This window comes from Pichia kudriavzevii, chromosome 1 (assembly GCF_003054445.1).
Source record: "Pichia kudriavzevii chromosome 1, complete sequence".
NCBI classification, from domain to species: domain Eukaryota; kingdom Fungi; phylum Ascomycota; class Pichiomycetes; order Pichiales; family Pichiaceae; genus Pichia; species Pichia kudriavzevii.
This window is the reverse complement of record NC_042506.1, coordinates 1,372,717-1,400,679: the sequence shown is the minus strand read 5'-3', so window position 1 is coordinate 1,400,679 and position 27,963 is coordinate 1,372,717. Positions and strand designations below refer to the sequence as shown.

At 40.3% G+C, this 27,963-nt stretch overlaps 15 protein-coding genes across 15 annotated transcripts; 7 read left to right on the top strand and 8 right to left on the bottom strand.

Annotated features, from left to right (window-relative positions):
- Positions 1–13: 13 nt before the first annotated feature.
- Positions 14–910, bottom strand: C5L36_0A06420 (uncharacterized protein; the record flags this gene model as incomplete). Its single annotated transcript, XM_029463665.1, has 1 exon — positions 14–910. The coding sequence occupies one exon, from the start codon at positions 908–910 to the stop codon at positions 14–16; it is 897 nt and encodes a 298-aa protein (XP_029319525.1).
- A 684-nt stretch (positions 911–1,594) lies between these two features.
- On the top strand, positions 1,595–5,218 carry C5L36_0A06410 (uncharacterized protein; the record flags this gene model as incomplete). The annotated part of the gene is made up of 1 exon (XM_029463664.1): positions 1,595–5,218. One exon carries the CDS (start codon positions 1,595–1,597, stop codon positions 5,216–5,218), a length of 3,624 nt encoding a protein of 1,207 aa, XP_029319524.1.
- Positions 5,219–5,354: 136 nt separating this feature from the next.
- On the bottom strand, positions 5,355–6,041 carry C5L36_0A06400 (uncharacterized protein; the record flags this gene model as incomplete). Its single annotated transcript, XM_029463663.1, has 2 exons — positions 5,355–5,905; positions 6,023–6,041. The coding sequence occupies 2 exons, from the start codon at positions 6,039–6,041 to the stop codon at positions 5,355–5,357; spliced, it is 570 nt and encodes a 189-aa protein (XP_029319523.1).
- Positions 6,042–6,330: 289 nt separating this feature from the next.
- C5L36_0A06390 (uncharacterized protein) lies at positions 6,331–9,114 on the top strand (the record flags this gene model as incomplete). Its single annotated transcript, XM_029463662.1, has 2 exons — positions 6,331–6,348; positions 6,529–9,114. 2 exons carry the CDS (start codon positions 6,331–6,333, stop codon positions 9,112–9,114), a joined length of 2,604 nt encoding a protein of 867 aa, XP_029319522.1.
- A 1,098-nt stretch (positions 9,115–10,212) lies between these two features.
- On the top strand, positions 10,213–11,322 carry C5L36_0A06380 (uncharacterized protein; the record flags this gene model as incomplete). The annotated part of the gene is made up of 1 exon (XM_029463661.1): positions 10,213–11,322. The coding sequence occupies one exon, from the start codon at positions 10,213–10,215 to the stop codon at positions 11,320–11,322; it is 1,110 nt and encodes a 369-aa protein (XP_029319521.1).
- A 165-nt stretch (positions 11,323–11,487) lies between these two features.
- C5L36_0A06370 (uncharacterized protein) lies at positions 11,488–12,507 on the bottom strand (the record flags this gene model as incomplete). Its single annotated transcript, XM_029463660.1, has 2 exons — positions 11,488–11,779; positions 11,843–12,507. The coding sequence occupies 2 exons, from the start codon at positions 12,505–12,507 to the stop codon at positions 11,488–11,490; spliced, it is 957 nt and encodes a 318-aa protein (XP_029319520.1).
- A 449-nt stretch (positions 12,508–12,956) lies between these two features.
- On the top strand, positions 12,957–13,610 carry C5L36_0A06360 (uncharacterized protein; the record flags this gene model as incomplete). The annotated part of the gene is made up of 1 exon (XM_029463659.1): positions 12,957–13,610. The coding sequence occupies one exon, from the start codon at positions 12,957–12,959 to the stop codon at positions 13,608–13,610; it is 654 nt and encodes a 217-aa protein (XP_029319519.1).
- Positions 13,611–13,843: 233 nt separating this feature from the next.
- C5L36_0A06350 (uncharacterized protein) lies at positions 13,844–15,685 on the top strand (the record flags this gene model as incomplete). Its single annotated transcript, XM_029463658.1, has 1 exon — positions 13,844–15,685. The coding sequence occupies one exon, from the start codon at positions 13,844–13,846 to the stop codon at positions 15,683–15,685; it is 1,842 nt and encodes a 613-aa protein (XP_029319518.1).
- A 51-nt stretch (positions 15,686–15,736) lies between these two features.
- C5L36_0A06340 (uncharacterized protein) lies at positions 15,737–16,270 on the bottom strand (the record flags this gene model as incomplete). Its single annotated transcript, XM_029463657.1, has 1 exon — positions 15,737–16,270. The coding sequence occupies one exon, from the start codon at positions 16,268–16,270 to the stop codon at positions 15,737–15,739; it is 534 nt and encodes a 177-aa protein (XP_029319517.1).
- A 741-nt stretch (positions 16,271–17,011) lies between these two features.
- On the top strand, positions 17,012–19,168 carry C5L36_0A06330 (uncharacterized protein; the record flags this gene model as incomplete). Its single annotated transcript, XM_029463656.1, has 1 exon — positions 17,012–19,168. The coding sequence occupies one exon, from the start codon at positions 17,012–17,014 to the stop codon at positions 19,166–19,168; it is 2,157 nt and encodes a 718-aa protein (XP_029319516.1).
- A 51-nt stretch (positions 19,169–19,219) lies between these two features.
- C5L36_0A06320 (uncharacterized protein) lies at positions 19,220–20,209 on the bottom strand (the record flags this gene model as incomplete). Its single annotated transcript, XM_029463655.1, has 1 exon — positions 19,220–20,209. The coding sequence occupies one exon, from the start codon at positions 20,207–20,209 to the stop codon at positions 19,220–19,222; it is 990 nt and encodes a 329-aa protein (XP_029319515.1).
- Positions 20,210–20,506: 297 nt separating this feature from the next.
- On the bottom strand, positions 20,507–21,667 carry C5L36_0A06310 (uncharacterized protein; the record flags this gene model as incomplete). Its single annotated transcript, XM_029463654.1, has 1 exon — positions 20,507–21,667. The coding sequence occupies one exon, from the start codon at positions 21,665–21,667 to the stop codon at positions 20,507–20,509; it is 1,161 nt and encodes a 386-aa protein (XP_029319514.1).
- Positions 21,668–22,450: 783 nt separating this feature from the next.
- C5L36_0A06300 (uncharacterized protein) lies at positions 22,451–23,917 on the bottom strand (the record flags this gene model as incomplete). Its single annotated transcript, XM_029463653.1, has 1 exon — positions 22,451–23,917. One exon carries the CDS (start codon positions 23,915–23,917, stop codon positions 22,451–22,453), a length of 1,467 nt encoding a protein of 488 aa, XP_029319513.1.
- Positions 23,918–24,345: 428 nt separating this feature from the next.
- On the bottom strand, positions 24,346–25,326 carry C5L36_0A06290 (uncharacterized protein; the record flags this gene model as incomplete). Its single annotated transcript, XM_029463652.1, has 1 exon — positions 24,346–25,326. The coding sequence occupies one exon, from the start codon at positions 25,324–25,326 to the stop codon at positions 24,346–24,348; it is 981 nt and encodes a 326-aa protein (XP_029319512.1).
- A 909-nt stretch (positions 25,327–26,235) lies between these two features.
- On the top strand, positions 26,236–27,378 carry C5L36_0A06280 (uncharacterized protein; the record flags this gene model as incomplete). The annotated part of the gene is made up of 1 exon (XM_029463651.1): positions 26,236–27,378. The coding sequence occupies one exon, from the start codon at positions 26,236–26,238 to the stop codon at positions 27,376–27,378; it is 1,143 nt and encodes a 380-aa protein (XP_029319511.1).
- Between the last annotated feature and the right edge of the window lie 585 nt (positions 27,379–27,963).

Sequence of the window (27,963 nt, the reverse complement as noted above, 5' to 3'; positions counted from 1 at the left end):
AATGGGGCAACTATCAAAGTTGTTTCTTTAAGAATGATGGTTTTGGTAAAGTAACTGCTTTAGGTTCTGCATGGAATGAGGAGCCTGCGTATTGGAAACTACCGTTTGTGGAGTGGGAGGTTTGCGATGACGAACTTTGTAATTTGGACCTTTCATTAGAAGAGGATGAACTAGGTGATTTGGATATTGCAGTGGTCTTGCCACCAAAGTTAGGTTCGCTACCATTTGGTAATTGTTGGATATTATATGCATTCAACTGGGAATATTCAATGGATGGGGACTTTCTCCTGCTATTTGTATTTGCTTTAATATTTTCCTTATTGTTGTTGTTATTATTGTTGTTATTATTATTATTATTACCACTTGAATTGGTTTGATTGAAAACTGGTCTAGACCCATCTGGAAGGCATGGTGACGAGTAATCTGATAAAAGCACATTCTTGATATCTTCAGTTGACTGTTTTATTTCATCAGCTGTACTTTTCAAGGTTGCTCTTTTAGAATTTCTGTTAGATTTGTTGCTGGTATTGAACACAACGTCAACTATTCTAGGAGGAATAACCACCCTATTCAAATTCTTTTTATTGCTGGACTTGATGGAGGATGATGATGGTGATGTTGGTGAGGAGGAGGAAGGTAGTAGGGAATCTTTAGTTTCCTTTTTATTTGAATTGGAATTTTTAAATTGTTGAGATTGCGGGTTAGGCTGTTGTTTCCTCCCGTTAGCTTGAGTAGACCTTCCCTTTTGTTTTGGTTTCACCTTGGATGGGTTTGACGTCTGTTGTGCCGGCCGTTGGTTGGCTGGTTTCGACTTTAACTGCTTTGTAGATCTCATGCTCTGTTGTTGCCTTTGTGAACCACTTTGGGATGGGTTCATTGGAATAGCGTGTGGCTTCTCAGCGATCATCATGATGGATGAGTAGTTTCTGACTAGAGTATGTAGAATGTGTAAGATACGTTAGACGTGGAGTAGGGGAAAACTAGTATCAAGAACAAATAGAGTTTAAAGAAGAAACAGTGATGTGAGACAATGTATTCCAACAAAGATGACCAACCGCCCTCGCAGAATATTGAAAATCTAGAAATTACCTCGAGTACAACACGCGGTATGTTGTTTTACGACATATTAGTAGTCTTGTTGTGCTGCATTTTTACGACTCTGAAAATGGGTCAGTAAGGAGGTGTCAACTTTGTGGTTTTCTAAACACAAACAAGTCCAGTCATCTATGACTGTTCCTACAGGTATCTCCGTTCACAACTCTGCTAGAGTAGAGACTTTATTTGTGTTTTTTTGCTAAATTGTCAATTTTTCTTCCGCTTAAAACTATTTAAATATTCACAAGATCTCTGAAGTTTTACCAAATAGGAAAACAAGAGCAATTGAAAAAAGAAAAAATAAGTCTCCTGTGATCATGGCTGTGCAAACATTTCCCGATTCGGTAACAGTAATGGAACATGAATTTTGAAGATTTTTTTTTTTTCACATCTACACACACTAGGAAAGATTTTTTTTTTTTAGTTTCTAAGTTTGCCTAAATTGCTAGTTGATTAGGAGTGCTCTTATTTCCAGTAAGCAAAGCATCTTCCCTTGATCATGGATACGCAACAGAGTAACAAGGCACACAGGGCCGGGAACTCCAAAAAAAACACAGCAAAGAAGAAGCTTCACTCCCAGGGTAAAAATGCAAAAGCTTTTGCATTTGCCAAACCCGGAAAACTTCAAAGACAAGCGACAAGAAGTAGTGATTTAGGCGAGAAACGGTTCCATGTCCCCATGGTGGACCGTACCCCTGAAGATGATCCTCCGCCAGTCATTGTCGCTGTGGTTGGCCCCCCAGGCACAGGTAAGACCACCTTGATTCGTTCGTTGATTCGCCGATTATCCAAAACCACAATTACCGATATCAAAGGTCCAATCACCATTGTCTCCGGTAAAAGGAGAAGATTGACATTTATAGAGTGTTCCAATGATTTGAATTCCATGATTGACATTGCGAAAATTGCAGATTTGGTTTTGTTATGTATGGATGGTAATTTTGGATTCGAAATGGAAACAATGGAATTTTTGAATATTGCGCAACATCATGGTATGCCAAGGGTTTTAGGTGTCACCACCCATTTGGACCTATTCAAAAAGCCAGCAACCATGAGAGCGGCAAAAAAGAGACTCAAGCAGAGATTCTGGACCGAGGTTTATCAAGGTGCCAAATTGTTCTACCTTTCAGGTGTTATAAACGGTAGATATCCAGATCGTGAAATTTTAAACTTATCCAGATTTATTTCAGTCATGAAATTCAGACCTTTGAAATGGAGAAATGAACATCCTTATTTGATGGCCGATAGAGTGGTCGATTTAACTCATCCTTCCAAAATTGAGCATGATCCAAAGTGTGATAGAAAAATTGCCCTTTATGGGTATTTACATGGAACTCCATTGTCAGACAACGCTAGGGTTCACATTGCAGGTGTTGGTGATTACACTGTTTCTAATGTTGAAAAATTACCAGACCCTTGTCCAACGCCATATTTTGAACAGAAGCTTGAGGAATATGAAAGAGAACAACGGAAATTGGCAGAAGCGAATGGCCAGCCAGCACCTCCTAAAACCGGTAGACGCAGAAAAAGATTAGAAGATAAACAAAGGATCATTTATGCTCCAATGTCTGATGTTCATGGTGTTTTAATTGATAAGGATGCTGTGTATATAGATGTAGGTCAAAAATCTTTCAAGTCAGAGGAAGACATGAGCGGTGTTGGTGAGAAATTAGTCGCAGACTTACAGCATGCTGCCGATATCGTTGACTCAAGGAAAAAATCAAATATCAAGCTATTCAGTAATGGTCCAGAGATGAACATTTTGAATGGGAATGATGGTGAAGAGGAAGAAGAAGAAGAAGAAGAAGGAGAAGAACTTGAAGATCCGGAAGAACTAAAAGGTGAAATGGGTAGAAAATCTATGAGAACGGCTAGAGTTTACAAGAATTCAATCGAAGAACTAAACGATTCCAACAATAATGGTGATGAATCTGATGATGATGTAATGGAGTTTGACGAAGAAGCAGATGACAGGGCGAGAGAATTGAAAATTAAACAGCTCAGAAAGAGAACTGATAACCACTCCACCCAAGAAAAGCTTGAGTTCCAGACCGATTCCGAACTGGATGAAGATGAAGATGAAATGTCCGAATGGCAAACCATCGGTGGTAAGCTTAACCATCTTCAAATTAAAAGAACTTGGGATATCAACAAACTGATTTACATGAACAATATTGAGCCGAAAGATGCAGTTGCTAGGTGGAAGAATCAAGGTGAAGATTTGGATGAGGAAAACATTTTGGATTCAAATTCGAACTCTGATGACGAAGATGATGATTTCTTCAAGAAGAAAGAGGAAAACATTATTGAGAAGTCAAACGGGATTGGACTATCATTAGACGAACTGAAGGAAAAGTGGGTTCCGGGAAGTAATGCCCTTAACACTTTAAAGAAGAGATTTTTCTTGTCTGCCAAACAAAGAGTTGAATTAGCCAAGCAAGTAGGAGAAGAAGCAAATGATGATGAAGTTTTTGGTGATTTTGAAGATCTAGAAGAAGATGGCGCAGAAAGCATGAGGGATAGAGATGAAGATGAAGATGGGGATGGATCTTCCGCGGAAGAAGAAGCGGAAGAGAAAGATGACTTCACTAACTTTGAAGAGGAAGAAATGAAAGATGAAATGGGTATTGGAACTGAAGTTTATGACGGTTCTGATGAGGAGGATGACGTTGATGAAGAAGAAGACGAGGGGAACCTGACCATCGAAAAGCAAAGAGAACTAAATGCAAAGAAAAAGGAAAAGTTGAAGCAGCAATTTGAAGAGGAGGAAGAGTTTAAAGGCGATGATGATCCATTTAATGAACATGATAATTGGTATGAGTTCCAAAAGGCTAAAATGGCAAAACAATTAGAAATCAACAAGGCTGAATTAAGCAAACTAGATCCGGAAGCACGTACTAAGATTGAAGGTTATGCTGCTGGTTCCTACGTTAAGTTAACTTTTGATGCATTGCCTATGGAATTCATTGAGAATTTTGACCCTACTTTTCCTGTTATTATTGGTGGATTATTGAGCACCGAAGAGAGGTTTGGTTATATGAATGCCAGGATCAGAAGACATAGATGGCACAAAAAGATCTTGAAAACCAATGACCCATTAATCCTATCACTAGGTTGGAGAAGATTCCAAACAATGCCAGTCTATACCACTTCAGATTCCAGAACAAGAAACAGGATGTTGAAGTACACCCCTGAACATGCCTATTGTTTCACCACATTCTATGGCCCACTTGTTGCACCAAATACTACCTTCTGTGGTATTCAAGTTGTTGATAAAGATCATACCACAGGCTCTTTTAGAATCGCAGCAACTGGTATCGTTGAAGATTTGAATGCTGACACTACCATTGTAAAAAAATTAAAACTGGTTGGTTATCCACAAAAGATTTTCCGTAATACAGCGTTTATTAAGGATATGTTCACATCCGCTATGGAAGTTGCTAAATTTGAAGGTGCATCTATTAAAACAGTATCCGGTATTAGAGGTGAGATTAAAAGGGCGTTATCTAGTCCTGAAGGTCATTTTAGGGCAACTTTTGAAGACAGAATCTTAATGAGTGATATAGTCATTCTGAGAACTTGGTATCCTGTCAAACCAAAGAAATTCTATAACCCAGTCACCTCGTTATTATTGAAGGAGAAAGACAATTGGAAGGGGATGAGATTAACCGGTGAAGTTCGGGCTGCTAACAACGTTGAAACTCCACGTCAAGAGGATTCCAATTACAAAAAGATCGAAAGACAAGAGAGAAAGTTCAATAGTTTAAAGATTTCAACTTCGATTAAGAAGAATTTGCCATTCAAGTCCCAAATTGCCGAGACTAAGAAGCAGAAGAAGAAGACTTATGTTCAAAAGAGAGCTGTTGTTATGGATGGTGAGGAGAAAGTAAAGAGAGCATTAATTCAAACTATTCAAACTATTCGTAACGACAAGGAAAGTATGAGAAAGGCTAAGAAGAGTTCCAAGATGGCGGAAAAGATCAAAGCACGTGAGAAGATTGAAGCTGCTAAAGAGGAGAAGAAAAAGGAAAGAAAGAAGGAGTATTTCCAACAGCATGGTCAAAAGCGTAAACTGGAGTCCAGTGAAGGATCATCTACGGCGTTTGGTAACAAGAGGAGATAATGAAGAAAGAAGAAAATCTCTCTATTTTTAAATATCTAATATAGAGACTAGTCTGATTTTTTTTCCTTGGAAAAGTATACATGTATTTTATTTTTATATTAGTAATTAAAAGAAAACAAAAATTATACAATTTACATTAGATGAACTGGGATAACCACTTGAAACCATCTGCATAACCCTGTCTCATGACGATGGAACACATGAATAATTCTAATGGTCTAACACCCTTAGAAGGAACACCAGATCTGCCTGTAGTTTGTAATAAACCCAAGTAGTTTCTAACTTCGCTTTCCGAAACTGCTCTAGGGGAATCAATTTTGTTACCAAGAATGAGGAAAGGAACATTTGCTAATTCTGGCATATTCAACAAAGCGTCCAATTCCATTCTGGATTCTTCAAACCTTTCAGGGTCTGCGACATCAACTAGATAAACAATACCGTTGACTTCAGGAAAGTAGTCCTTCCATAATCTTCTAGCTTGTTGATGTCCTCCCAAATCGAAAGTCGTGAATCTAACATTACCAATTGCTAGTTCTTCGGAAGTAGGGTGTAAAGTTGGTTGTAATGTAGCCATTCTATCGTTCTTCAACATATGCAAAAGCGTGGTTTTACCAGCATTGTCTAAACCAAGGAACAACAACTTTGCGTGCTTGTTCCATAAACCTAAATAAGCTAAAGCGTCTTGAACTGTAGTGATATGAAAAGAAAAATGGAACAATGTTAGTATTGTTTGGTCTACTTGAGTCCACCGTAGTGTCTTCTATAAAGTTTATCTCCTCTTCTGTTGGGCACACCAATACGTACACCAGTCTAAAATCCACATGTCACTCTCTTTGGTAGTTTGTAATGCTCTCGAACTTCTCTTCAGAGAGGTCGTCTACACACACATCAGATGTAGAGGTCCGTCCAACTGATTTGTTTTCTTTTCCATTGCTTCTCGTTCTGCGAGCGAGAATGAAATTTCGCATTTCTATGTTTTTTTTTGCCCATATTTCTCGATTTTCGTGGTTGTTAGTTGTCAAGTTCAATGGAGGGAGACAGCTGTTTGTGAAGTTCGAGATAGTAAGAGGTTCCTGAATAGCCACGAGAACCCAAGAAATACAACTTGTCACATGAAACTAAACATAAACGTATGTCCATTGCATTTCAATTGGGGCTGCGAAGTAGTGCATCATTGTGGCAGACCCAATCACATTGTTTTCCTATATTGCTCTATTTTTAAACAAGCATAACAACGACCAACTATTGGCAGAAACACAATACTAACGTTTTCCTCCTACCCCTATCTCCTTCTCTTTTGCTTAAAACAGAAACTTTCAAGTACGAGGTCTGACCGTGTCAAGGGAATTGACTTCCATCCTACGGAACCTTGGGTTCTAAATACATTGTATAGTGGTAAAGTTGAAATTTGGTCATATGAGACCAAATCCTTGGTGAAATCAATTGACATCACCAATGTTCCTGTGAGAGCAGGTAAGTTTATTGCACGTAAGAATTGGATTGTTGTTGGTTCGGATGACTTTCAAATCAGAGTCTACAATTACAACACTGGTGAAAAAATCACACAATTTGAAGCACATCCTGATTACATTAGATCTATTGCCGTCCATCCAACTAGACCCTATGTTTTAACATCTTCCGATGATGCCACCATCAAATTATGGAACTGGGAAAACAATTGGAAGTTGGATCAGATTTTTGAAGGACATCAACATTATGTCATGTCTGTTGCCTTCAATCCAAAGGACGCAAACACTTTTGCTTCTGCTTGTTTGGATAAAACAGTTAAAGTATGGTCACTTGGCTCCAAAACTCCCAATTTCACTTTAAACGCACCAGAATCAAAAGGGTTCAATTATGTTGATTATTATCCACATGGTGATAAACCGTATTTAGTGACATCTTCAGATGATAAAACAATCAAAGTTTGGGATTATCAAACCAAATCTTGTGTTGCATCTTTGGAAGGCCATGTCTCTAACGTGTCATTTGCTGTATTTCATTCTGAATTACCTTTGATCATCTCTGGTTCTGAGGATTCAACCATCAAAATCTGGAACGCAAATACCTACAAATTAGAAAAAACCTTAAATTATAGGCTAGAGAGAGCCTGGTGTGTTTCTACTAGGAAAGGATCCTCCTTAGTTGCAGTTGGGTTTGATGCAGGAAATGTTATTTTTCAATTAGGTGACGACAAGCCACTACTGTCTATGGATCAATCCGGAAAAATTATATGGTGTAAACATAATGAAGTTTATCATTCCGTGATTAAGGCTTCAGATGCACAGGTTGAGGATGGTGAGGTTTTAAATTTGTCACAAAAGGAATTCGGTTCTGTTGAAGTTTTCCCTAACTCATTAGTTCATTCTCCCAATGGTAGATTTGTGTCTGTTACAGGTGACGACGAATACATTATCTACACATCACTAGCATGGAGAAACAAAATGTATGGTCAAGCCCTCGATTTTGTCTGGGCGCATGATCCAAATTATTATGCGATTAGAGAATCCAAGTCTAGCATCAAGATTTTTAAGAATTTCAAGGAGAAGCCAAATGGACAAATCAGCTTGATCTATGAGGCTGATAAGATTTTTGGCGGAGCTCTATTAGGTGTTAAATCGGATGATTCTTTATCTTTCTATGATTGGGAGACAGGATCTATTGTTAGAACTGTTTCCGTTGAAGCAGATAATATTTTTTGGTCGGATGACGGTGATTTAGTATTGATTTATTCGAATTCCTCTGCTTATGTGTTGAACTTTAATAAAGATATCTATCAGGAACATTATGAGAATGGCGATGTTGATCCAGAGGAGGGAGTTGCTGAATCCTTTGAGGTTGCATATGAAATTGAAGATGAAATTGTAACTGGTAAATGGGTGGGTAATGTATTCATCTATACTTCTGGATCTAATAGGTTAAACTACCTCGTTGGTGGATCAACATATAATTTAGCACATTTTGACAAGACGATGTTCTTGTTAGGTTACCTGTCAAGAGATAATAAGGTTTACGTTTGTGATAAAGATATGAATGTTGTTTCATATTATCTATCTTTGGCAGTTCTAGAGTATCAGACAGTTGTCATGAGAGGGGATTTAGAGTATGCTGACTCTATAATATCCAATATTGATGATAGGGATATAAATAAGATTGCGAGATTCTTAGAAGAACAAGGATACACTGAGAAAGCGTTGGAGCTATCAACAGATTCTGACCAAAAGTTCGAGTTAGCAATTGAAACTTTAAACTTGCCACTAGCTTTAGAGATTGCCGAAAAGGAAGACTCCCTTCACAAGTGGAAGAAACTAGGAGATTGTGCGTTGACTAACTGGAAATTTGATTTAGCTATGCAATCTTTTGAGAGAAGTAAAGACTACCAAACATTACTATTATTATATTCATCATTTAATGATGTTGAGGGATTGAAGAGATTAGCCGGCCAATGTATAGAATCAGGGAAGTTTAACTCTGCATTTGCTGCATCATGGGCAGCAAAAGATCTCAACACATGTATTGAGATTTTGAAGAAGACAGATAGATTCACAGAAGCTTCATTGTTAAGCCTCACATACAAAGGTGATACCAAGCAGGTTGACGAGTTGGTTAAACTTTGGAAACAAGATCTAGAGAAATCGGGCAAGAGCAACATTTCTTCCAGAATTCTGGTGCCAGGAGAGAATAGAGATTCCTTCCCCAATTTACAAGAAGTTTCTCAAACATTAATTAATCTCGAAGAATCGGCACCTGAGGCCGGCGAGGAACATGTTGAATCTGCTGAAGGAGCTGTGGAACTGGAGGAAGAAACCAAAGGAGAGGCTAGAGAAGACACCTCTGAATCGGTTCCACAAGAGGAAGAAGTGGTTCCAGAAACAGAAGACGTAGCTCCACAATAGAAAGAGTAAGCGGTACAGACGCACACTGATATGTGTATATTAAAAAAAAGGTATATTTTTTCCATATAACAAGTAACATATATAACCTCCACCCTCTTATAAGTATTATATCAATGACAAAGTTAGAAATTCAGATAATAGCATAGATTGCACTTCCATATTTGCACCCTTCTCACATTAACACAGCCACATGACAATTTTTATCTACAACGGATCACGTGACCTATTGAGCCAGCGCCACTTGAGGCAGGAGATCTCGAATGTGAGTAAATCGAGTTGATGTTTAGCCTTTTAACCGATGGTCGAACGTTTCTAGAAGTGTCTGTGGCTATAGGGAGCCCGACCAACAACGTTAGAGAAACCTTGTGGCGTAGAGGACGTTCAGAAACCCTATTTTTTTCTGTTCATCAAGCTACACATGAAAAAAAAAAAAAAAAAAATTTTATTTGGAGGACAGAAAGGTGGAAAATCCGAGCTGCAAAAGAAAATAGAAACTGGAAAAAAAAAGCACAAAAACATTGTATAACTCGTATTCAGACACAAAGGCGCATACAAAAAATGTCTAATTGTAATAATAACCATTGTCTATGTTAATCGTGAGCATCACAGTAGATGTTATTGTGAATGAGGAAACAAAAACTTTTCAGTGTTGTAGCCGCTTCCCGCATCTGATCTGTTTAGTTAGGGATTCAAAGACTCTTGTTGACCAACGTTCAACGGTTAGACGGTAAGATGGAAGTAGGAGATCCGAGTTAGACAAAACAGGGAAAAAACGTCAACCTTAAGTGGCAAATAGTAAAATTGGGACAAATTAGGTGCATCCTGAAAGGAGAGAGACATTGTTTCTTTCGAGTCACCACAATAAAAAAAGGTAGCAAACCGAGGAACCACTACAGTGGAAATATAAGCTTGCAAAGTTCTGTCAGCACCTTGATGGTTATATTTCCATAGGTCAGCATTTCTCCCACCACTTCAGGGGGTACTTTGTGATGTATATAAGATGGTGTGAGTCCCCACCAGTTTAAAGAATTTGCAGGTTTTGCAGGTATTCTTGTAGTTGGATTCAGATATCAACCAAAGAGTAAGAGAAAGAGAATCATGCCAGATTGGTCCGCGTTCCCAGATCCAGATACCATCACTTTAACTGATGACAGCGTCGACGACTCTTTTAAGATTTGTGTCATACAAGGTGTTGCTGATGCTTCCCCATCTTTCTCTGGTGGTATTGGTACCAGAATTGGTTCTATTTTCGTTATTGGTGTGATTTCGACATTTGTTACGGTGTTCCCAATTCTCTCCCAGAAATATAACTGGAAACTATCAGTTTGGTTTTACTTATTTGCCAGATTCTTTGGTGCCGGTGTTATTATTGCCACAGCCTTTGTCCATTTGCTAGATCCAGCATATGGTGAGATTGGTCCTAACACCTGTGTTGGTGGCTGGGGTAACTGGGCTCAGTATTCTTTTGTTGATGCATTGATTTTAGCTTCTCTTTTTGGTATCTTCTTGACTGAATTGTTCAGTGAAGTTTACGTTGAGAGAAAATACGGAATTTCTGCAGAGGAGCCAGACATTCAAAAGATGTTGACTGAAAGAAACCCTCAGGAGGAAGTTGAGGAAGATTGTCCTGTTTGTGAAGAGGATGGTGTCTCCAAGAAAGAGTCAACCTATGTTGACGAAAAATCTTTAGCTTCCAGTAAGTCAACTTATGATTTCAAACAACAATTTGCTGCTTTCTTATGTTTGGAATTTGGTGTTATCTTCCACTCTGTCATTATTGGTTTGAACTTGGGTTCCACCGATTACGATGAATTCAAAACCTTGTATATTGTTTTAGTCTTCCATCAATCCTTTGAAGGTTTAGGTATTGGTGCAAGATTATCTGCTATTCCATGGCCAAGCCACTTACCAGAATACTACAAGTACTTGTTATGTTTTGCTTATGGTATTGTTACTCCTATCTCTATTGCTATTGGTATTGGTGTCAGAACCACATATGTTAGTGATGGTTTCGCTGCTAATATTGTTTCTGGTGTTTTGGATGCATTATCTGCAGGTATTTTGATTTACACTGGTCTCGTTGAATTTATTGCTAGAGATTTCATTTTCAACAAGGAAATCAAGAAGAACACTGTACAATTATTATACAGTTTGTTCTGTCTTTGCTTGGGTACAGGTATTATGGCATTAATTGGTAAATGGGCATAATCGGAAAGGCTTTTATAATTTAATAATACTACTACTAATAATAATAACAATCTAATATTTAATATGCACTTTTTATAGGTTTCGTCTTTTTCAAAATCAAATAGAAAATTATATAAACGAATTGCACATCATTAGGTATTTTATAGTTGAACCGCTGGACAATTTTCAGGTGATTGCGAAGAGGTGAACTTTGTCTACAAAATAGTCACGTTTCCCTAAGCATACAAAATAGCACTCTTTGGATTCCATTCTACATGCTCTCGGTTTGAACCTTTCGACATTCTTGAACACCCTGTGAAGTCTCTTTTCTAACAGATTGTCTTCTTTACCGGTAAAGAATTTTATGACCAAAGAGCCGTCCTTTTTCAATAGGTCGACTGCTGTAACTAGTGCGGCATCACATAGGTCCATTGACATCATGTGATCCCTAAATGCCAAACCAGATGTGTTGGCCATCCTAAAGTAGACCTCGTTAGTAGTTGCATTGGAAAATCCAGTAATTTGAGGAAATGGTACATACATATCACTTAATATGACATCAACAGGGTATTGGAACTTTATATCATTTGCATCTCTTTTCAATTTCGCATCATCCATAAGTTGACCCATTTCTACTTCTTTAGCTACTATTGAACTATACTCAATATCTTCTAGTTTATTTCCGTTTTTGGATAAAATCTCAACATCATTGAATAGCTGATCATTTTTCTCTAACGCTGATAATGTAAAGAAATCTTTAATACGCTCATGGGTTGCCTTACTTAGAATATTCCCCTGTAATGCCGACGCCCCCGATGGAGGCTGGTATGGTAGCAAATCAACACCTAGAATCTTAGACTTGGCGGGGCACCGTTCAAGTGCAACTTGATTCCATGCACCTGGCGCTGCTCCTAAATCGAGTACGTTCAAAGGCATCTTCCGTTTACTCTTGCATTTGCTGAATATACCAAACTTCTCATCAATTTGTAAAAGTTTAAAAGCTGCACGCGATTTTAGGTTCTCGTGCTTTGCCTTACGGGTATAAAAGTCATTGGCTTGTCTATTGGTCCATCGATTTGATGAAGATGATGACTTTGTTAAGGTCCTAGTACTTGAGAATAAACGTGTTGCCTTGAGACTGTACCTCGAGTATCTAGTGATTGGCGTCTGTGGTACGCAAAAGAGATGTGTAATGATATATCGCATGACCTCTGTTGTTTGCTTGGCTCAGCTGTCTAGATAAAGGGGGATACGTTTACCAGCATGCTAAATTGCCTATTATGGTAATATAATGTAGTGTAATATGAGTTCTTTCCTCTCACAATTCATGTAGGACCATTGGCTTAAAAAATAACGTGTCACGTGCACATGACGAGGGTTTCCACAAGCCCTATTTTCCGTATTCAAGTTTGTTCTTTGCCTCAATTTCTTCCTCATTCGCGTCAAGAAAAATATTCACATTGAGTTTCTCGTTTCCTGTTGAGAGTTTGTTGGAGGAGGTAAAAAAAAAAGAGTAAAAACTTTCATACTGCCGGATTACCTTACGGGGAGGATGTTGTGTGTTTTTCTACTTTTTTGAAATTTCTTTCCTTCTAGTATCGTCGACAAAACCAATTGGTATTACCTATTTACTCTAGGGAGACAATCATCTAATAATGTCCAAGGTTAACACTGCACAAGTTAGAGAAAACGTCAAGGAACTTCTAAAGTATTCCACTGAAACTAAGAAGAGAAACTTCTTAGAAACCGTTGAATTACAAGTCGGTTTGAAGAACTATGACCCACAAAGAGACAAGCGTTTCTCTGGTACTTTGAGATTACCTCAAGTTCCAAGACCAAACATGACCATCTGTATTTTTGGTGATGCTTTTGATGTCGACAGAGCTAAGGGTTTAGGTTGTGATGCTATGTCCGTTGATGACTTGAAGAAGTTGAACAAGAACAAGAAGTTGATCAAGAAGTTAGCAAAGAAGTACAATGCTTTCATTGCTTCTGAATCTTTGATTAAGCAAGTTCCAAGACTTTTAGGTCCTCAATTATCCAAGGCAGGTAAGTTCCCAACCCCAGTCTCCCACTCTGATGACTTATACGCAAAGGTCCAAGACCAAAAGTCTACCATTAAGTTCCAATTGAAGAAGGTCTTATGTTTAGCAGTTGCTGTTGGTCACGTTGAAATGGAAGAAGACGCTTTAGTCTCCCAAATCATGATGGCTATCAACTTTTTAGTCTCCTTATTGAAGAAGAACTGGCAAAACGTTGGTTCCTTAGTCATTAAGTCTTCTATGGGTCCAGCTTTCAGATTGTACTAAGTTCGCCCAACTTTTTTTTTACTATATATAGTACTATTTAGTTAAAAAAAACACTTGTGCATTCTTTGATAAATTTGTATGAGGTTAAGGTAATTTTTCTTTCCCCGCTAATTATTTAAATGATATGTAAGAGCTGTTGATTGAACATTTGTACTGCAAGCTACTGCATTTATATTTGTGCAGAACAAACACCAATTTTGCTCTAGTCTATACGATCGAACAGAATAAAGTCAATGCCTAATGGAGTGATCAATCTAGATTCAGACGACGAATCGCCTCCCAGAAACACAAGTCAAAAGGTAGTTAATGACCAAAAGTTGGTCAGTGAACGAATTGAAATCATGTCAGATGATGCGGAAGCATCAGCTGTATCGGATGCACATGATTCCACATTATTGAATCCCAAACCACCACAACAGCGGCAATTGACTTCTCAGGAGCTGCTTCGTCAGAAAATGGCGGAGGCTGCAGAAAGACGGATGAAAAGGAGAGTCGAGGTTGACATTCATGATAGTATGGATACCAAACCATTTAAACGAGTACAACGTACCCAAATTGTGGAATCATACAGAACTAAATTGCCACCAACGTCAATAAATGAACGTACTTCACGGATAAGACTGATTTCCAATCCTTCATACTGCCGAGAATTTGGAGTCAAAGCTGATGGAGATACAATTTCATTTGCTGATTTGGTTGGATCTCCAGATTTGACCAGGTCGTATCAGTTTAATTTCCTTATCGATTTTGACTATTTGGCAAAATTTGTAACATCCTCAACGTGTGAGTTTGTCTTGGTGAATAAGTCCGATGACGAAGAGCACCTACGTATAAGTGATTCCATGTGGGAGAAATACAAGATCCAAACCGTAGATGTATCTAATAGTTTACCTAAGTTTGGTACCCATCACACCAAAATGATGGTGAATTTCTACAAGGACGGGTCTTGCCAAATTGTGTTACATACAATGAACTTGACTGAGGCAGATCATTTGATACAAACACAGATGGCATGGGTATCCCCTGCATTATACCCACATCAGAATTTGAAAGATTATTTCGATTTTAACCAACCGGGATTAGATGTTTGGAAGGACACAGGCACTATCTTCAAACGTGACTTTATTGCATATTTGATGAGCTACAAGAATAGTGACATAAATAAGCTGATCGATAAGATTGGGAAATATGATTTCAAAGATATAGACGTGATGTTTGTTGCTTCGTCCCCCGGTCACTATCTACATACGGAATGGAACGATCTGATCAAACCGGGGGCAAAACCTATGTTTGGATATGGAAGATTGTGGCAAGTCATCCATATGTTAGGCTTGCAAAGCTTAGGCGGGAAACTGGTTGGTCAGACTTCCACAATTGCAGGACCTTGTGATTCTTGGAAGAGGAATATACTTGTACATTTACTTACCTCTTGTGCTGAAAAGGGGTTCCCCATGCTCAAGAAGGCCGATTACGAGTACCGTCCGGGGAAGAACAAAGTCGAGCCTGTGATTGTATGGCCGACTTTTGATGAGGTCCTTAAATCCAAAGCAAGCGCATTATCAGGGGTGTGTCTACATTTGACCACGCACGGAAAGTGGGCAGCCTACCAAAGACATTTTGAGAATACCTTGAAGTATTTTCATAAATGGACAACTTATTCGGACAAGCCATCAGAATCAAAAGCAGGGCGGTCCAATTTGACACCCCATGTTAAAACGTATACACTCACCGAGGATAATTTTAAGACGGTTAAATGGTTCCTTCTAACATCTGCAAACTTGTCACACCAAGCATGGGGGAAATCGAAGAAGTTCGACAAGATTGAATATGACATTTCCTCTTTCGAGGCAGGTATTTTCGTTGCACCTGAATTGCTGAAAGTTTCAGGCAATACAGAGAATAAACGTAGAGTTCTAGTTCCATGTTACGGGAAGGACAACCCTGATGACGTTCAATTTTTGGGTGATGAGAAATTCAAAATCGGGATAAGGCTACCCTACGATACGCCATTACAAAAATATGGCCCCAACGATAAACCTTGGGGGCAGCCTGAATCAGACCAGTTGCTAATGTGAAACTGAAACGTTGGATTGATGTGTATAGGGTTCTATAATAAACACAGTTATCTATTTAATGTTGGCTTTAGCCGTGTTTGTTCCTGCACTGACAGTGCTGTTACAACAGACTGAAAATAGGTTACAGCATACATCTGTTATACTAGGGAGATCAAGAACGCTGATGAGGTTATTCGAAAAGAAGTATTGATGGCAGTCACTCTCTTTCTCTGGCAGCGTCTGTTTACGTTCTTCCACTAATCTCTTGATCTTTTCCTCCTTGGTTAATCGTGTGGTTGGTGGTTTGACTTCACTTGGTTGTTCTGTTCTCACCGGTGCTGTTCCATCACCAATTTCTCCCTCTGTGGCCTCCAATTGTTTGTCCTCGGTGCCTTGTTGATTTGCAACTTCGCTATTAGAAGCAACTCCTTCGATTTCTTCTTGTGGTTGTTGTGTATCTAGTTTTACCACTTGTTTTTCCACTTGTTTTTCTGTGCTCGACATGTCGTTTGACACAGCGTCAACAAATCGAGATTGGGCATCTGTGAACATTGATGATCCAGCAGTGCTGAATGACGAGACAGAGTCTGATCTATTTATTGCCATCTGGAAGGGAGTGTTTGGTTCTTCAGGAAAGCTTCCTTTGGGGGGAGAAAAAAAGAAAAGAGAGATGTGTGGAAACGAAAACAATGGTGTATATGTGTGAGTGAATGAAATCCCGAAAACAAAGACGTAATTGCTGTGTAACAACTTCTATATTTTGATCATGTCCACCCCTGGATTTCTCGAGAGATGCAGTTGCATGAATTTGTCTAATTACAACAGGCTGGATGCAATAAAGTACATTGGTGGATGCATTTGGCACATAAGGGTTGCCAGCACTAGGCAAGAACGGTGAATCGGTTACACCTTGCGTTATACATTTATATCAGGAGTGTACATGCAAGCTTTGGTTATATTTGCCATGCTGCTACAACAAGAGGGTTGGTTTTTATAAATCTAGTGCAGACACTGTACGTGTTAATGAGACATCGAGTCCAGGCAAAGTTGGGCTCCCAATGTGCACAGAATGTAAAATAGTCATTGTTGCTATATCTCTGTAGAGAAGATGTTTCAAATTAGTCACATGTAGTGGGAAACAGGCGCAGAGCATGAAAAGTCGGAATGGCAATTTCGCATTTATCACGAATTTCCCAAAAGGGGAAAAAAGAGATGAAAATTTTTAGAAAAGCAAAAAAAAAAAAATAAAAAAAAAATAGAGGAAGGGCATTGATATTACAAATAGCTGGTTCTTTAAGAATAGAAGGTTGTATATTCCATTATCAAATAACTTCTTTAGAGACAAAGATGCCACCGAAAGTTGAGACTAGAAAATGGAAACCCCCAAAGGGTCCGAAGAATACACCACACAAGAACAAGAATACGATTGGACTTGGCCGGAATATCAAGAATGCCAAACAGAGACAGAATCAGATCTACTATCTACCTGATGGGCAAATGAGGTTTACCACGGATAAGCACGAAGCCGATTGGGTCAAGCTCCGGTCGGTCACGCAGGAGAATGCGTTGGATGAATTTTTGAACACAGCTGCTTTAGCAGATACTGATTTCACTGCCGAGAAACACGCCAGTGTTAAAATCATCAGAGTCAACAATCAAAGTGTAGATAGTGGTTCGTACAACCCTTACTTATTGACCTCTGAGGAGGAAGCTAAGAAGTTTCAGGTTCAAAAGGAACATATTAAAGATTTGATTGTCCCCAGACGGCCAAAATGGGACAAGAGTACAACCAAGTTTGAGTTGGAGAGAATGGAAAGTGATGCGTTTTTAGAGTGGAGGAGACATCTAGCCATGCTACAGGAGGATCACGATTTGCTCTTGACTCCATTTGAGAGAAACATTATGGTCTGGAAGCAATTATGGAGAGTTGTTGAGCGTTCTGATTTGGTTGTCCAAATCGTTGATGCTAGAAACCCCCTTCTATTCAGATCGAGAGATCTAGAGAAATACGTCAAGGAGTTGAATCCATTGAAGAGAAACTTGTTGTTAGTTAATAAGGCCGACCTATTAACATACCAACAACGGTTAGCATGGGCGAAGTATTTTAAAGAGCACAATATCAAATATACATTTTTCAGTGCAGCTAACGCCAACGAAATTTTGGAGAAACAAAAAGAGGAAGAAGAAGCTTTGAAGAGGTATATGGAAGAACATGATGGTGAACTACCACCTGTTTATGATCCAAGTAACAAACAAAAAAACATTGAAGACCAAGGTGACAATGATGATAATGATGAATTTGATGACATTGATTTATCGGATTTAAGTGAAGAACAAAAAGAGGAATTTCTGAAATTGCAGAGGGAGTTGGACGAGCTGGAAGGACAAATAGATGAACTGGAGCTCGAAGACGAAGATCACGATGAGGAAGACGGAGATGATGATGAGGATAACTATTTTGATAATGACGAGGAACCCGCTGATGAAACTGCCAAGGAAATGACACGTATTATTACAGTGGAGGAGTTGGAGGAATTATTTATGAGGGTTGCACCGGAGCCATTAACAGAGCCACCAGAAGGACAACGGAAGAGACTACAGATCGGGTTGGTTGGTTATCCGAATGTTGGTAAGTCGTCCACTATTAATGCATTGGTTGGATCTAAAAAAGTTTCTGTTTCCTCAACACCTGGTAAGACAAAACATTTCCAGACGATCTTATTATCAGATGATGTGATACTATGTGATTGTCCAGGTTTAGTTTTCCCCAATTTTGCATACACCAACGGTGAGTTAGTCTGTAATGGTGTTTTACCAATCGATCAGTTGAGAGAATACACTGGACCATGTCAATTGGTTGCTAGAAGAATTCCGAAGTACTTTATCGAGGCAGTATATGGTATTACGATTCCAACGTTAGGTGTGGATGAGGGAGGTACAGGAGTTCCAACATCACAAGAATTACTAACAGCCTATGCGAGAGCAAGAGGTTATATGACTCAAGGTTTTGGTTCAGCAGATGAGAGTAGAGCAGCACGGTATATTCTCAAGGATTTGGTCAATGGTAAGTTATTGTACGTTCAACCCCCACCACATGAGGATGGTTCAGCTGCAAGCGAAGAGGAAGCACGTGAGTTCAACAAAGAATTATACAATTTGGCACATCTTCCAGAACAAAGGAGGAACCAACTGGTAGCAGCAATAAAGGCCAAGGGATTAAGTGTTAAGGAATTCAATCTGGAGAAAGATTTGGATAAGTTGACCTTCTCTGGACATTTATCAGTTGAGGATGAACAAAATAAGTCTTACAGAAGTAGAACGTATGGTGGTAGGCAAGCAGCGTTGTACAGTGCAGCCAATGAATTGGATGATGAGTTTTTCCTTCAAAAGAACGTCAAGGGTAATCTGAAAGGCCCATTCTACCAAAGAAATGTGGTTGCAGACAATGGGAAGAAGCACCATAAGAGTAATAAGAAGAATAAAACAAGACGGCTGAACAAATAAACTAGGGAAACAAATAAAACAAGAAGTGAATTAATGGTCGGGTAAATATGGTCAGAAAGCTTCGTCGCCCAATTCTTCAGTAATCTTTTTAATTTCGATATCTATATCATGTAAATTTTCATCTAATGATTTCAAATCATCAAAGCGTCGATGTTTCTTTAACTCTTGGTACATTTCTTGTACCAAAAACTTTTGTTCATTCAAAACCATCAACTTTTCACGTTTTAACCGGATTTCACGTTTACTCAATTTGGGTTTGCCATTGATTATATTCTGTAGTAGCTCCCGTTCCTTTGCAAGTTTTGTATCTTGGGCTTTTCTTAATATGGGTAACTTGGCTTTGATGTAGCCTATAATCACAGTTCTCAAATTATCCAAGATTTTCAATCCATCAACCTCTACCACGCTGCTCTTCAGCTCATCGATATGTGATATCAATTTCTCCAATTTTGAGAAAAGAGTGACCAGTTTAACATTCTGTCCCTCATCTCTTATGGTGGTCATGTCCTCGGATTCTACTTTCTCATGCAGGAGTTTCCAATTATTATAAACATGCACAAATGGTGCATTGCTAGCTTTCCGTTGATCCATTTCAAACAATCGTCGGTTCAATCCGCTCCTTTTGCAATCGATGCATATCCGCAATGCCAGCTCACTGGGTACCCTTGTTTCACTTGTAGAGATGCCAAGTATCTCTTGCAATACAGCTATTGGAACCAGCATTGAGCATCCCATGCAAAGATCAGCACAAACGACCCGGCCGCAGATGCGACAGTGATGTTTCCTGTTGAAGAAGGTAAAGGCGGAGTCACATATCCGACAGTTGCTTACATCACCATCGTTTTCCCAATGTACTATTGCCTTTTCGAAATCCTTCAATCTCCTATATGTCAAAGGTGACGTTGCATTTGTGTTGGCCTGTGTTTGCAACCAGATTCGAAGTTTCTCAAATCGGCGTTCAATCACTAAATTTTCTAAAGATTTCCATTCATGGACTAGCGATCGATGTTGCTTGAAAGGGCCACTCCTATCGACAATCATAGATTTACAGGTGTACAAAGAGTAAGTATCTTCCAACCGTCGTAGAGGGAAAAATGAATGTACATAGGGCAGATAGAGAGAGATTAGTGTGAGACTCTAGAAAAGAGAGGGAAGCGGGCCAAGGAAAAAGAAAAAAAAAGCTGGGAGGACCAAACAAACCAACTGGATGGACAAGCTTTTGATACCTCTGTCAGTTGTTTATATTGCCAATGTTGTCCATTTATCACCATGTCAATATTACATATCTTGCTGATTGGCTAATTTTTTTGTAAACTATATATTTTGCCGTTCGCCCATTTAGTTAATTGCAGGATCTTGGAGTTGGTCGGATGTTAATGGGGTGAAGGATTGCATCTGTAGCTCTTCTCTCCTCCATTCGGGAATCAGGGTATCCCAAAGGTCTGGACATGTGCTTAGCTCACGTTGGGAGAAGTCGAATAGCTGCGGAACCTTACAAGGTTGAACCAGGTTGTACCCCCTGAAGTTAGGCAAGGTTGAGTTGCTGAAAGATTCTCCACGTAGTTGGTCAAAGTAGGCATGTGCCATTCCCTGGATTGCAGATATCCTCACGCTTGGAGAGTACTTGAACACGACTTTGAAGAATTCACACAATTGGGGTTCAACTTGCGGGAAGATCTTAGAGAAAGGGATCGATTTGATAAGAGGGAACCTATGGTCGATATAGTTTGGGTTCAGTGCTTCGATTTCGTCTCTTGTTGGAGTCCCCAAGAGCTTGATTATCTCCACCAGCTGATCAATGCCAGATTGACCGGGGAAAAGGGGATGTCCAAGTACCATTTCTGCTATAACACAAGCTGCCGACCATAAGTCGATCTTTGTTGTATAATTACGAGCGCCAAAGATCAATTCCGGGGCCCTGTAGTATCGGGAGCATATGTACGAGACGTTTGGTTCTAAAGGATTGAGGATTTTGGCAGACCCGAAATCACATAGCTTTAATGTACAATTGATTGGATCGATCAAGAGGTTCTGAGGTTTGATGTCTCGATGGCATATCCCCAAGGAGTGGATATAGTTGAGTGACCTTAGCAATTGGTACGAGTACAACTTGACTTCAAGAGACGGCATTGTTTTCCCCCTCGAGATGTACCAATAGGTGGCTGTATAGAGTGTCTCTGGAACGTATTCGAGGACGAGGTTCAAATAAACCTCGTCCTTTTCGTTGGTTTTGTAGAAGTACGAGAGCAGGTTGACAATGTTCTTATGTTTGATCATCTTCATGGTCTCCAACTCTCTATTCTTAAACCTCTTGTCCTGCAGTACTCGTTTCACAGCAGCCTTCTTGTTGTCCGGTAGGATGTTTATCAGATGCACCTCGCCAAAGGACCCGTGACCCACCATGGACCGTTGTGTGTATGTGAGTTTTGTCGGCGTGTTGGTGCTTGCGTCCGTGGCATTTTCGGTGATGGTCACCATGGTTGGTTGCTGCGAGGTCATGGTGTCGTATAGAGCCAATGGATCGAAAACTCAACTGCAAACTAGCGGAAGAATGGGATGCGGAGGGGGGGTAAACAGAATGAGACAAGGTCAAGTATACCTAACAGCAGTTATCCAGCTCGACGTGGTGAGAAGACGTTCTGGTTGGAGGAGTATTGGCAACTGCGAGTCGTATGAGGAGAAGCGGGTGAATGGGACGAAGGACGTAGGGGGAAGTAGTTGGATTGTTACCGTTGTAACAGTTTTCCTTCTCTAGAGTGTCTCTATAAAGTTCAACTTCCTCCCTGGGTGAAGAAACTCTCATTTTCGCTTGGCACGGTCATGATTTTCTCAATCGTTTTCAAGATCAGAATTATGTGCACCAAATTCCATTGCACGTCACGTGAGATGGCCATACTGGCGTGTATGTGCGGGTCACGTGGTGTGTGTGTAAGAGCTGGCTCTACTAATAGAGAATGTACACAGAGAGGTAGTGGTAGCAGTGGTGGTTACCGTAGTGGTAGCAGTGGTGGTTACAGTGGTGGTTACAGTGGTGGTTACGGTCGTAGTGGCAGTCGCAGTAGTAATGATAATAATAGTAATAATAATGATAATAATAATAACGATAATAATAATAACGATAATAGTATAAAAGAATGGGTAGAATAACGGCAAAAGAAACTGTGGAAGACACGGAAACCTAGTGGAGATAACTGCAACAAGGACACCACGTCATCCAAGTCTTTTGATTGTGTACCTTTTGCCCCAAACCGGGCTCGTTGATGCTACACCCATCCCCATCGTCTAGAAGTTGATTGGCTTGTCAAAGACAGTCATCGCTGCCTCCTTGAATGCTTCAGACAAGGTTGGATGCGCATGGCATGTTCTGTAGATATCTTCACAGGAAGCGCCATATTCAATAGCCAAGCCAGCTTCTGCAATCATCTCACCGGCATTTGGACCAATGATATGAACGCCCAAGACTCTTTGAGTTTCAGCATCGGCAATGAACTTGACAAATCCTTCGGTGTCCATGTTTGTCTTTGCTCTCGAGTTTGCAATAAATGGATACTTGCCAGTCTTGTACTTGATTCCGGCCTCCTTCAATTCCTGTTCGTTCTTACCGACCCATGCAACTTCCGGATGGGAGTACATCACCGCTGGAATGTTACCATAGTTGACGTGGCCATGGCCGGTCTTGATATATTCAACGGCAGCAATACCTTCCTCCTCGGCCTTGTGTGCCAACATTGGACCAAAGGTGACATCACCAATACATTGGATATGAGGAACGTTGGTCTTGTACTCAGAGTCAATAACAACCCTATTTCTTTGGTCGAATTCCAAACCAACGGCCTCGGCATTCAAGCCCTTAGAATAAGGTCTTCTACCAACGGCAACTAACAAGACATCTGCTTGGATGGTCTTCACCTCGCCAGATTTGGAGTCCTCGTATTCAATGTCTACCTCGTCACCCTTATTCTTGGCACTAAGCACTTTTGCACCTAATTGGAAGGTGATACCCTGCTTGGTAAGGAACTTCTGGGTGGCCTTTGCAACTTCGGCATCCATACCTGCACCGCCAATAGCCTTTTGGAATTCCAAGACTGTAACCTGAGAGCCAAGTCTGGACCAAACCGAACCCATTTCAAGACCAATGATACCACCACCAATAATGGCCATTCTCTTTGGAATTTCCTTTAGGGACAATGCACCCGTGGAGTCGACAATTCTCTCTTGATCAATTTCAATGCCGGGGAAAGGACTTGGCTCAGAACCTGTGGCAATGATAATGTTGGAAGCTTCTAAAGTATCCACCTCCTTGGACTCCTCAATTGGCTTGACTTGGACATTGTGTTGGTCAATGAACGAACCTTCACCCTTGTAATACTTGACGCCGTACTTCTTGAAGAGCATCTCAATACCCCCGGTCAACTGCTTGACAACAGTCTCCTTGGCCTTCATCAAGTTGTCCAAATTAGGCTTGACTTCACCCTGGATGTCAATACCTCTCTTTGTAGATTCATGGGTGATTTGGTGGAAGAGATGCGAGTTGTTCAACAACGCCTTGGACGGAATACATCCGACATTGAGACAAGTGCCTCCTAGTGACCCCCGCTTCTCAATACAGGCAGTATCAAAGCCAAGTTGGGCAGCCTTAATGGCAGCAACGTACCCTCCTGGACCACCGCCAATAACAACAACATCGTGTTTGAACTTCTCGGCAAGTCTTGTGGATGTATGGAAGAGTCTTCTGTGTGCACCTAGCATTGCTGTCTCTGTTGTTCTGGTTCTATAAGATGGATGGTTACTTGTGAATACAATTACGTAGACCTAAACGTGTATTTGTACATTTACATCTACATTAATATTAAATTGGATAGATGTATAGATTCTATATAAAAATTACCCTCTCCGTAGAGAGAGACCCGCCCCTCACGGTAAATTCGCTCTATACCAAATGGCACGTTCTACCAGTAAAATATGGACGCCCCTCACTGTTAATTAATCGCATCTGCCCTGTGAAGGGGGGGGGGGGAGGGAAACTCGGGAAACTCGGAGCCGCGTTCGAAATTACTCCTCGATTTCTCCGCTTAGCGCAAATGGTCGCTTATCGGCTATTGCATCGCCTATCGGCTATTGCATCGCTTATCGGCTATTGCATCGCTTATAGGATTACATCTATTATAAGATATTGCTCAATTAAATTCCTTGTCAATCCATTCATCAACAATTTGGAGAAACTCAATTGGCTTTTCACTTATTACCCAATGTCCAGCATCTATATTGGCAAGCTCAAACTTGGGGAAAAATAACCCACATGCCTCGATTTTTTCATCACTTATAAAGGGTGATTGTGTACCTCTTATGAAAAAAGTTGGTCCATTGTACCGTGATATTCTTGGATCAAAGGGGAAAGCAGCAATCTTATCGAGATCTTCCCCTAAAACTTTTAAATTTAATCGACATTTATATCCATTTTCCCCCTTTACCCCAATTGGTCTCATATTAGTCAATAAAAAATCCCTTATAGTCTTGTTTGTCTCCAACTTTCCTAATATCTCATGACACTCTCTTAGAGAGGTAATCTCAGAACCTCGTTCCTCAATCTCTTGCATAACCTGAATATATTTACCAAATTTCCCCCCATTACTACCAACACCACCTTTGGCAATGGGAGCATTCTCAACGGGGATAATACCACAGATATCAACTTTCCCCCTCAACGCTATAGCCATGGCAACCTTGGCACCCATTGAATGTCCTAATATTAGAGGAGTATCAATACCTTCATTGCGGATAAACTCTTCAACATCCGCAGCCATACTAGGATAATCATGTCGGTCAATATGTGGTGATCCTCCATGGTTCCTTAGATCGAGTGTATAGACATCAAAACCATTAGAAATAAGTCCCTGTCCGGAAGCAAGCCGTTTGGCCACACTCCGCATGTTCCCCCTATTCCCAAAGAGACCATGCAAGAGCACCAAGGGAGGCAACCTTCTGACATTACCGCCATTGCTGTATTTATCAAAGGCAAGCTTTACAGTGGGGACATCGCCTAACGCCTCCCTCAACGTCGCCTCGTAGTCGTACGGACAGTTGTGAGTCCCAGACCCCAACGTCGTGTATCTCCTTGTCCAACTCGTAAGTAGCTGTCTACTACGTTGTTGTAACATTGTCTGTGCGTTATAAATTCTTCTCTAATTAGTGGATGTTGGAAAATTCAACCTGTTAATCAATCACACCGAAAAAGAAAAGAAAAGAAAACCGTATGCAATAGTATCCGTTCCTGCGTCAATGAAACAGGTGTCTATCAAAGGTGTGTACTGTTATCTTCTCGTAAACAAGGTTCTCCTAAATAAGACTCTCCTAAATAAAATTCTCCTAAATAACACTCTCCTAAATAACACTCTCCTAAATAAAATTCTCCTAAATAACATCAGCTTTAACAATGGCGGCACTTGCTTATCCGTTCCCCCTTTTCTTGCACTGCTACAGTTTCTCTAAAAACCAAAGGGGCAACAAAAAAAAATAAAACAAAAATAAAACAAAAAAAAACAAAATAAAACAAAAAAAACAAAAAAAAATAAAACAAAATAAAATAAAATAGAAAAAAAAAATAGAAATTAAAACAGCGCGTTTCGCGTTTCGCGTTTCGCGTTTTGGGTTTTGCGTTTTCTGTTTCGGATTTCCTGTTTCGGATTTCGCTAACAAACGCGCAGAACCCGTTTCAGAGTATTGAGAAACGTCTATTGAACGCGTTCTGCAATGAAACACAAACAGAGAGACTAGACCGTTGCTATTAACAATACAGGTAAAGGTAAATGTAAAGTTAAAGGTACAAGTTGGAGGAAACATTTAAAGGTACCCATATAGATGGTGTTTTGGTTCATCGTCCCTGTTGATGGAATTGTCTAGCCTGTTGGCGTTACCGGTTCCAGCCTCTTTATTTAAAGCCATGGCATCCCCACTTGGAACGTTTCATTAATTACTGAGTGTCTATATAATGGTAAATCTGGGATAGTCCATTGTGATTCTTGTCCAGTTTCTCATCCACATCACCGTCTACCTCCAGGCTCTAGTCAATGCGTTCTTCACTCTTGCTCTTGCTTGCTACTGCAGTAGCCATTCCTATGGAACATGTCCATCATGCCCATCAAAGGAGAGATACCATTTACGTCACCGACGTGGTGATGCAGACACAGTTTCAACAGGACAATGTTCTCTCTCCTTCAACAGACACACAAGATCCTCAGACTTCTTCCGAGACCTCCCCAGAGTCAGTCGACAGTATCCTCCAGGACACACAGACCACCCTGGCAACATCAACAACTTCGTCAGCTGTAGCAGAATCAACTTGGTCTGTTGAGGATCAATCCTCAATCTCAACATCTGTATCTTCTGGAGTTGCTTCCACTTCCTCATCGACTTCCTCATCGACTTCCTCATCGACTTCCTCATCAGCTTCTTCCTCATCTGATAACGGTATAGGTATTGCATACTCCCCATACACATCCTCGGGATCGTGCAAGTCTCTTGAAGAAGTCCAGTCGGACTTTGCCCAACTCCCTTACTTCCCAATCATTAGAGTCTATGCTCCAGACTGTAACGTCATTTCAAATTTGCTCTCCACTCTCTCTTCTAACCAGCAGATCTTTGCCGGTCTCTTCTACAAAGACACCATTGAAAAGGACATTGACTCATTATACGAGCAATTGAACGGCGACTGGAACAGAATCTACACCGTCAATGTCGGTAACGAATGGGTCAACTCGGGCACCTACGACGCACAGACGGTTGTCGACACCGTCAAGTCTGCCAGAACTTACTTGCAGAGCAAGGGATACACGGGTAAAGTTGTCACTGTAGACACTGTACCTGCCTATGAGAACAACCCTACTCTATGTGATGCCTCCGACTATGCGGCAGTCAACCAACACGCCTTCTGGAATGGAGACTTGCAGCCAAGTGACTCCGGTAAGTTTATTCAGGACACAATCACCCAGATGGAGAGCTTGTGCGGCAAGGACGTTTTGATCACAGAGAGCGGCTGGCCGACACAGGGAACAGCATACGGTACCTGCCAACCGGGCAAGTCAGAACAGGAAACCGCTATACAGTCCATAAGAGATGCGTGTGCAGATAAGGTGATCTTCTTTACCGCTTTCAATGACTTGTGGAAACAGCCTGGCCAGAACGGCGTTGAACCGTACTGGGGTATCTATTAATTCATGCACGCTGGCGCCTTTTTATACAGTTCATCACGTTGTATATCTATATACCATGCTCAAAAATAAAGTAAAGAAACGAAAATAGACAGAAAAGAACAAGAGGGTGGAATACTTTCTCTCTCTTCATGCTTCCTTTCAACCCATGAGACGTTAATCGAACGTTGCTTCTTCGTTCTTCTACCTCTTGGAATTCCCACTGGGCGGGAGATCTGCTTCCTTTGACAGAATTTGGGGAATACAAAGAGACACAGCAAACTCATATTCCCAAAAATAGATAACCCACCTCTGGAAAATCATAAACCTTGCATAGCACTCGGAGAAGCAATTTAGAATATCAATCGGGCCAAGCACTATTATGTTGGTCCATTGGGTATCCTGAAAACAAAAATATCTTCCAATTCCAAAGCATTGGCGTTGAATAGGAGGAATGCACATAAACCGCCTATTCACCCAGCGGAATCTTTGCTTGCTTATTCTACGTGTTTTCCAACAATTTGTACAGTTTGATTTTATTCAATCTTTCTAGACAAACATGTAGCACAAGAATGTCAATTACAAATTTGTTGCAGTATTGCAGCTGTA